We start from the raw sequence: 9,201 nt of genomic DNA, 5'->3' as shown, positions 1-9,201 counted from the left end.
GTTTGTGAAAATCTAGATATTGCGTGTAGGGGCGTCACAAAAAAAGATCGTCATGAAGGTCACTCGATGGCAAAGAATCATGCGCCGTCTCCAATATACCACCTTTAGAATGGCGGTGCAATTGGCGCCTAGGAACATTGTTGAGATTATCAACAGGCTGGCTTGGCGCTTTGCCGGTGCTGGTCCGCCAACGGTGGTGAGAATGTGAGGAAAGCCGTTCAGAAAATATCCAAGAGCACCAATCGACTGCGTTCGCCCATAAAACAGATCTTCCGTTCTTAAAGTGCCTGCAACCCTCAAGCCCGACCTCCGTTTCAGATAGCCGAGACGTCGTCAGTCTGCGACCGATATGAACCCTTTTCAACATCAAATTCCCGGTCACTCTCGCGACAACACTTCAAGCATCTACAGTCGATCCACCGACACGGCCAAAGATGCTATCCCTATGACTACCATACCAACTACCCTACAGATCAAGCCATCTCTTCCTGAGATAAATTTACTGGACCACCAAATCTCTATGGCTCGCGGATCTACCATGGCCTTGGAAACCACCCGGCCGCGACTGAGAAAATCCAAAACACAACCCCAAATGTCGATTTTCGAGTTAAAGGCCGAAAGAATGCAGCAGCATAGTCAACAGGGGCTTGAGAACGATTTTTATTCCCAGTGTTTTGAGACCTTCCACCAACTTGTCAGCACCACAATGGACGCAACCCAAAGCCTGGCTCTGCAGTATCATTTCAACCCCGCAAACAGCCCTTCTGGTGATCCGCGCCTGATTCGAGCTATCGTTTCATTACGAGTCGCTCTTGATAAATCCCGAGCAGAGGAAACCAGTGCAGAGCAGGAGTGGAAGCAGCAGTGGAAGGTCTCTTCTGTTAGGCAGTCTTCACTTCGATGGCTTTGACACTTTGAGAGCTGTGTGTGCCTTTGACACCTGTCAAACAGACAATTCAGGACAGACGGTCAAGCTGAATTGGGGATGAAAGCGGACGGAGGACTTGAGACCTAGACCAAGTTAAATCTGTGACTTGGGCTTTTCCCACAACAATTGAAATCATAAGAGCATATCAGAATTGATGCTATGTATTTCTCATATTAGCCACAGCAGAGACGGTGCAGTTCACCGTGCACTTGACGTTGTAGGGATGAACCGACGACCCCCTAGGAATTTTTGAACTCCGCGCGTAAGAACTGTTCCACTTTAGAGACGAAGTCGTCTTCACTGCTCTGAAGCACTCTCTTGACCGCTTCCGGAAGCAAGATCAACCGCCGATCCAAATGTTGGGGGCGGGCTTCACACAAAGAAATCTGTAGGAGGGCCTTTTGCTTTAGCTGGGCTGTCAGCTGGTCGAACTCTGACAGCGCTGTCTTCACCAAATTTTGAATGCGACAAAGACTTTTGGTGTCTCTAAAGCCAGCGATGCGTTTTGAAAATTTAATGGCCACGCGAAGCATCTTAAGGATTGTTTTCCGATCGTGTGGAATGCGGTGCACAGCTGCGTGGCGAATGCTAGTAATCACGCGACACCATGCTGTCAACGCTGTCAGAGTCAACTGAAAACATTCGTCCTTGACTTTTTCTTGATGAACTTTCAAAAATCGAAAGAGCTTGTGTAACTCTAAAGCCTCTGGGCACGTCCATCCGGCCGCGAGGGACTCCGACAGAAGCCATTGCTGAAGGAAGCGGAAGGCATGATTTTCAAGTTGTCGTTGTATGACCTGCAGGATCTGGTGTTGAGCGCGAAACGGAAAGTAACCAACCGAAAATCCGGGTAATGAGCTTATGATTTCCATCGCTCCTATTCGAGATGGTTAGCTAATACATATCCACTGCAGTTGTCAATACCTAGGTGTCCGACATACCCTCATTTAGCAAATCATTATGGGCCATGGAGATGATTGGAGCTGCGAATTTCAGCCCTTTGGTTTCGTCAAAAAAGTTGCAAGTCAATGAAACGACATGGAGCCGGCGAGCTGGCAAGTACTCCCTAATATACACCGCTGTATGCATGTAAGGAACTTGTCGAATAAGCCACTCATAAAATTGAGGTGACTGTGCCAGTGGGTCGCATGAAATCCTCATGTTTTTGAGTGATAACATCAAATTGCTGCGGGCTCATCAATTTAAAATTGTGGCTTCACAGCGGTCGGTAGCTCTCTCATACCGCAAACACCACTTTATTTGTTTGTTTGGATTACCATGGAGGCGCCGGGTATATAACGGCGGATTGTTCCTCTTCTTTGCTTTGCGGTGTTTTCAACTTTTCTGTACAAAAAAGATGATTGCGCTGGGGATCTTCATTCTGAGCGTCCTGCTGGTTGCGATTCCAGTGGTATGGCCCTTGATTTAGCCGTCCGAGTTCGAGACATGCTAAAATTTCACTAGGCCTCCAGACCCTTAAAGGCGATAATGTTCATATCAGAGCCGGAAGTAAGCGATGCTGTTCATACAGTACGGTATCGCGAGGACTTGCGCTGATATTTCTTTTGCAACGCAGAGACCTGTCCCACTACGCGCCCACAGCGTGAGACGAAACCACGACCTGCCTAGTGACCCCATTAGTGAGTGTTGTAACCCTCGTAGAAACGGTATATTTACTTATGGCATGTTCCAGTTGTTCTCGATTCAAGCGCACAACACGGTCGACTCCACCGGCATCGCCGGCGGCACGTTACTGGTAAGGTAGCGTCAGAGACGGATGCGGGATAAGGTTATTCCGATATATGTCAGTAAAAGTGGAGAGGAATCTTACTAGCGCAATTTGATTCGTTCAACACCCACTGCTTCCTGATTCCCAAGGCATCAACTGCTGAATCAGCATATGGGAGTCCCCTGATTTTACTATCAGATCTATATAGGAATACACATCTCAAGTATTGGGCAATGGTCTCATTGCTTAATTCTAGTACTGGTGCATACTGCACCTCTCGGAACCCATAGATTTTCCTAATATGTAGCGTTTTGACCTTGGGCAAGAGGAAGGGGCCCATCAGATTATGTAAGTTTCTTAAATAGGGGGTTCAACTTTTGGAACCCTTCACCATATTCAGTTATGTATCTACGTCGGTCACTGTCACCTACCTCCAATAACTACTAATAATATAATAAAGATGTATCCTATTATTTAATATGTAGCACTCATAGTAATTCTGTCAAGACAACCAGTGTAGAGTATATTGCGAGTGAATTAGTAGGCTCAAATGCTTTGTTGTTATGTATATATTCACTCAGTGTGGGCATATCACTGCTTCCGCGTATCATGAATAACAATTTCATTTTTTCCATCCAAACTCGACATTTCACTATCTTATTAAGTTTTATCTTAACAGAATCCATTCATTATATATTTTTCTACTCATGTGGCCTAAATACGTAGTACAAAATGTTTACGTGGCTAAAATATTGTGAAATTCCGAAAATCTCATGAGAATCAAATTCTTATCAGCAAGTGGCCCGTGGCCGGGTCTAGGAGCCTTGCTGTTTGATGCACCCACCACTGCTTCTGTCAAGCTAAGAATACGCATAAATACACCGTATGTAATTAGCTACAGTGAGACCTCCAAAGTATTAACACCCCCTAGACCCACACCCCTATCATTACATAATATTCTGCCGTACAAAAACTCGACGATTTCAATACTATCCAGTATAATGTTTACTAACTTATGAAGGCATTGAAAAAGAGTTGAAAAAGGCTTCCTGAAGCGACATAAGTACTAGGAACAGAGGTTTAGGCAGATAAAAAAGCGAATATACGCGACCTATAGCTAGGCGGTGTTGCTATAAATGGTAGGCGGTAACATAGTGGGTCTAGAGGGGTGTTAATACTTTGGAGGTCTCACTGTAAGAAGGTGTGCACCTTTTTGGCCGAGCGGTCACGCAAGTTTTCCACCTGACAGCTTCCTGATTCCCAAGGCATTAACCGCCGAATCAGCATATGGAAGACTTTATGTCGGAACTCGGTCTGTACAGTATAGACTAGTACGGGCATAGCCAATCGAGAGAGTGTTTCCTATACTATAGTAGGTGCAAAATAAAAAGGGGTTTGGGACGTTGAATCTTACCCGGGCCCACTAGTCAAGTTGCGCCCCTCATTTGTCGACACCTTATTTTAGTATCAATCAGAAATACGCATCTCAGGTATGTACCATGCAATGGCCTCATTGACCTGCTCTAGTACTAGTGCCTACTGCATCCCTCGGATCAGATTACTGTCCCTCTTATACTATACCACAGTCCACAGAGCATGTATGGGGTACACAGAAAACATAGCAAGATTTGCTAGCAACCCAAAGATAGTGAATGTCATACAGAACTGATATATTGCTTCAGTGACTGCGCTGAGATCTGCTAATTCTCGAATCCCACTGTGCACCAAAGTGAACTAAGTAGGCGCAAAAGGGTTCGATTATCACGAGAACATGCGACGACTATTCTCCAAAAGCTGCGCTAGAGCTTCCCATCTGTTGTATTGACGAACCGGAGCGCAGAGGACGGGGAGGTCTTTGTCGACTGGCTGAGCAGAGGCCATGGAGCTATAATAGCGAGGCGTTCGAACAACAGTAGACTTGGGGCGTATTTTCTTTCACCAATCAGCGGCAAATCACCATTGCTCATGTCAACATCGTCTTACCATGTCTTCCCTGGAGGGTGGAGGGGTATCTGGGTGAGAGTGATATGTGAAAATCTGACCATCAGGCGATTCCATGATGAGCCAGCTTTTCATCCCATATAGAAGCCAAAATTCATTGTGGCGCCGTAATAGATTGTTGCGGCGCTTGCGGAGTTGCTCTCGCTTGACACGGCGCTTGCGGAGTTCCTCTCGCTCGATACGGCTTAAAGCAGGCGCCATCTGTCGATTAATTTACTGCAATCAAACAGCAGTTTGCCACGGCTGCATGCAGCATTTATTTATGTCGCAATGCCATGGCCTGAGCATCGAAGCCTACTTCTTCAACGATGCTCACCGCATTCACGGATATTCACAACGATTCTCACCTGTTACGATTTTAACTGCGGGCTAGATTAATTGCGGGTTAAGGAATTCAAGAAATGCGGCTCGACGTTGACATGCAAGATTGACATTTTCTATCCCCAGCATGAGACATAAAGCAACAATGTGAGTCTATGCGCCTTTGATCTTGCCGCAAATCCTAATATTTGATACATGGGATCATATCAGCGATTTAGAAAAGACCCAATATATTGAACTAGTCAGCTTATATCAGTATGAGACTAAGCGGAGAGACGTTTTGGTCTTCCCATGCTTGATTGATTTCACATTAAGCCTGTAAAGCAACTTGCAATGGAAAGAAACAACTACCGCCCAGCAAACGTACGTATCGTACATGCCTCTATCCCGACTTCCCCATGTTTTCTACGGCATCTTGAGATTAGTTGTTGCTTTTCTGGACATATAGCTGACAAGTACGGACATGCAGCCGGCATTGGCTTCGCAAAAGCCCACGTTCAACCAAGGCACTGACTCTCGGATAAGCCAGGTACCACCTGAGGACAGTTCAAGACTTCACGAAACACCAGTCTCAAAACAGTTTCCCTCGCCGAACTTGCACCGACCATTATACTGTGGTCATTTGCGATCAAACTCCAGCTCTCCAGTCAACACCCTTGCCATTGTATCTGCGACGGAAGTCGACCACAATGGAAGAGTGACCGAGGTAGATCTATCAACTGGTACCACAAGGGGACAACACATCAACACTGGCTTTGATGACCAAAGCATCCTACCGAAAGCAGATTCAAAGAGCGACGCTACAACCTTGCTTCGAAAAGTCATTAGCAAAATTACGCTTATGCCGGTTGCGTTCGATCGTATCCTTCAGCAAAGCTTTGTGAGCTCGGATAAATTGCACCTTGACTATTCGTCGGAATCCTACGTGGCGCCTCTAGACCCTTCTACGAGCCAGGAGCATACCAAAGATGTCATGGGCACGGAAATTGGCAAGGGGAACTTCTCACAGAAAGAGACGACAAGCTATAGACATTCTGGTACGGAGCGGTCTGTTGTTGCTGGTCGTATCAATGAGACGACGAGACATTCTTTACCTGAGGTCCCTACTCATGATTTCCAAACTTTGTCAAGAATGTTGGCAGAAACGACCAGTTCTCATACTAGTTCGCAGATGATAGGACCCACATCAGCCACAAAAACCTCAAACCCTAAATGGCAAGACACGGCAATCTCAGGCAGTAACATATCGGTGGGGCTTTCAAAACAGGGCGTGGTACTGGTACTTGGTACTGTTCTCGGGGGCATACTTGCTTTGATCGGAATTTTAGCTATACATCGCTTTATCCTACTTCATTTCCACAGGCATGCTGGGGGGTCGGTTATCGTTCGCTCGCAACCAGCTGAGGATTTCCCCGATAAAAAAGAGAGAACATTACCTAGGACAGCTGAATTTTCGCACTTTTCAATTGACACTTGAATCCATATCTCATAGTGACTGGCATTCGGTGAAGTTTCTTGCGTACACAATTTGTAATAGCTCTCTAGATCTGGATGTTGATAGTTTAAGCCAACAGTTCTTCTCAGGGCGGCTTGCTCTTCCAACCCGACTTTGGGATACGCAATCCAAGCTTGGTACTCAGTTGATATCGAGAAAACTCTTATTTCAAGTCCCGGCTGCTTTCCAGTGGTCCATGCGAGTCCGAACATGGAGTTAGAACATGGACGCTCCCTAGCTGAACGACAATGGAAGGAGTAAATATGGTGAAGATCATCATGGTCAACACAATGTAAGCTCGGTCGTGCTTTGAGCATGTATGCTACGTTTTCTAGATGTTGGCGTTGGGCTGGTATCCCATAGCGAGGCTACACAGCGTCTAATTCTGCTGCCTGTCAGAACGATCCTCATCCCGTTGATTCTAAAGGGCCCGCAACTATACAAGTAGCTTCAGAAATCGACAATGCTGACCGGGGTGGCATTATAATGTACTGCCAAATTCAAACTCGTCTCAGTTATTATCTCGTATTCAATCACTATTTAAGGTTGTTAGTCCCGTGCAGTAAGGTCAGTCTATGCACAATAGGTCCCACACTTACGGTGCAAGTGAAAGCCCGCGGTATCTGTGACAGCCAGGTCATGGCTTCTGAAAATTGATTGGTTGAGCAAAGTCTCGGCACAGCTTTACAAGCAAAGAAGCCGTCAAATGGGTGAAGTCAAATCTCCGATGAAAACTACATCAGTTGCATGATCCTGTTATTTTTACTCTTTTCGGGTACCTCCCCAGTGTATCGTATCACTGCCGTCGAGAATGAAACAGAGCAGCCAGCAGGTACATCGACGGCGTCAACGCCCAAAGTTCATCTTCCACCTTTGGATCTAGCATTTGCCCCAATGACTTTGGTATCGGATCTGTTGGCCCAAGCACAGCGTACACAAGTTCCGCAGGGAAAGAAGGGAAAGAAGGGAAACTACAAGATAACGTTCCCTATCAAGAAGGCCCGGCTACCATTAGTGAATTTAGTGAATACAAGTCAAATTTTAAAGAAACGAGGCTGGCCCAAGCTGAAGAGATTGAGTCAAGCTGTTCATCGCAATTCGCGACGGATTTCGCTTCTTCGTGCACACCTATCATTATTACAATCTGAGCTCGAAGAACGGACATCTTCTCGAAACGGCTCAATGAAGACAACTGTGTGCAAGCAGGAGCTGCCTGAAACTCACCTTCCCCCGGGCCGGATGTATCTACTTGGATTTCTTTTGATCCAGCATTTTCTCAGGAAATATAATGAGGGGCCAGTTGATGGAAATATAGTGAATATGCCCGATTTGACCGCTCTGTTGATTGACCAATTCTATTGCCTACGCGCCTTATATGATCCGTTTTGTGTTTCCTTGGCTATTTTGGGTGGAAGTGCTGTCGATATGTCGCTTTGTGGGTCATGTAGTAGACTATACCTCTTCCATAGGAATCGACCGAACAATGATTAAATTAGGGCTGATACTGCTTTTTAACGATTTCATACGGCAGCGCGGCGTATGCTACTTCAAATATTTTGAAGAATGTTTCTTGGCAGACGACAGCCTTTAGCACTATATAATATGGGCATCACACACGCACAGGCTTCAAGAAAACCAGCTAACCCATTTTGAGTTCTATAAGATTACCATATTGCAAAGTACAACTTTCGCAAGTCGAATAGATGTCTACATACAAAATTCTGAAAGATCACTTCCATGCTACAATTGATTGCCATACAATTGTTTCTGTCAATCGCCTTCATAGAATAAGAAGACTACGAGCCCCAAAAGCACTCAGGCACAGAAAAGAATCAGTACGGAGAGTACTGGTTCTGTTACCCATATTGCAACCTCTAGCTGCGAGCTCCCGGACAAGAATACATCAACGTCTGCGAGCATGCCATAATCCACAAGCGCACCTAGCGAGACACCTAGCACCACCACAACCCCCCTGCCAAAGAATTCGGGGGTCCTCGGCCTGAACACTTGCCTCATCAAGTAGGTTCCTTTTTTATGTGCTGTGCAAGGCATTTTTTGTTACCTTATTCGAAGGCAGATTATCGCGCAGGCCGTCTTTGTCATTGCGTCTCTAGATCACCACGGATATATACGTCAGAGGAATTTACTCAGCTTCACTGAATTTCAGGAGAAAATACCTTCTTGTCAAATTACTAGCCTAGTGATTTGACTCTCTTTCATCATGTGATATAGAACCCTCGATAGTCCCAGGAGTGCGAACTTGAATTGTCGCGCTATGTATTGAATTCAAGAAGAATATAGAAATCGGAGAATAGTTCAAGTTATAAAGTTCGCGATGGCTATGAGACTTACTGTCTAATGTTTAACGCAGGAATGTGTAAGCTAATGAACATCAATGCCGAACTTCTACCTAGCTTCTTTCCAATAAATATTCTCCCAGCAGCGAACCACATTGCGTCTCATCAACTAAGAAGCGCACAACTACTTATCTCTGAATAGATCTAAAGAGTATATACTATAGATTAGCATACTTCAACTTGTTTTTCCCAGGTTAAGTTCTTTGATAGGCTTATTTATCAATAACAGAAACAGATTGGATAACATAATGGTTTACACGTCTCACTCACACCATCTATAAACTACTATCGTCTATGTCGTGATGTCTCTCAGAAACTTCGGGGGCCTTGGTAGTGATAATCCAAATTCATACCTCCTTTCCCGTCAACT

General features: G+C 45.4%; 1 protein-coding gene across 1 annotated transcript; it reads right to left on the bottom strand.

The window, feature by feature from the left end:
- Positions 1–1,167: 1,167 nt before the first annotated feature.
- On the bottom strand, positions 1,168–1,897 carry N7471_013917 (uncharacterized protein; the record flags this gene model as incomplete). The annotated part of the gene is made up of 2 exons (XM_057286635.1): positions 1,168–1,805; positions 1,870–1,897. The coding sequence occupies 2 exons, from the start codon at positions 1,895–1,897 to the stop codon at positions 1,168–1,170; spliced, it is 666 nt and encodes a 221-aa protein (XP_057129114.1).
- Between the last annotated feature and the right edge of the window lie 7,304 nt (positions 1,898–9,201).

The sequence above is a fragment of the Penicillium samsonianum genome (assembly GCF_028829775.1).
Source record: "Penicillium samsonianum strain IBT 33392 chromosome Unknown utg000010l_segment0_segment0, whole genome shotgun sequence".
Classification (NCBI taxonomy): Eukaryota; Fungi; Ascomycota; class Eurotiomycetes; order Eurotiales; family Aspergillaceae; genus Penicillium; species Penicillium samsonianum.
This window is presented reverse-complemented; position numbering and strand designations above follow the sequence as displayed.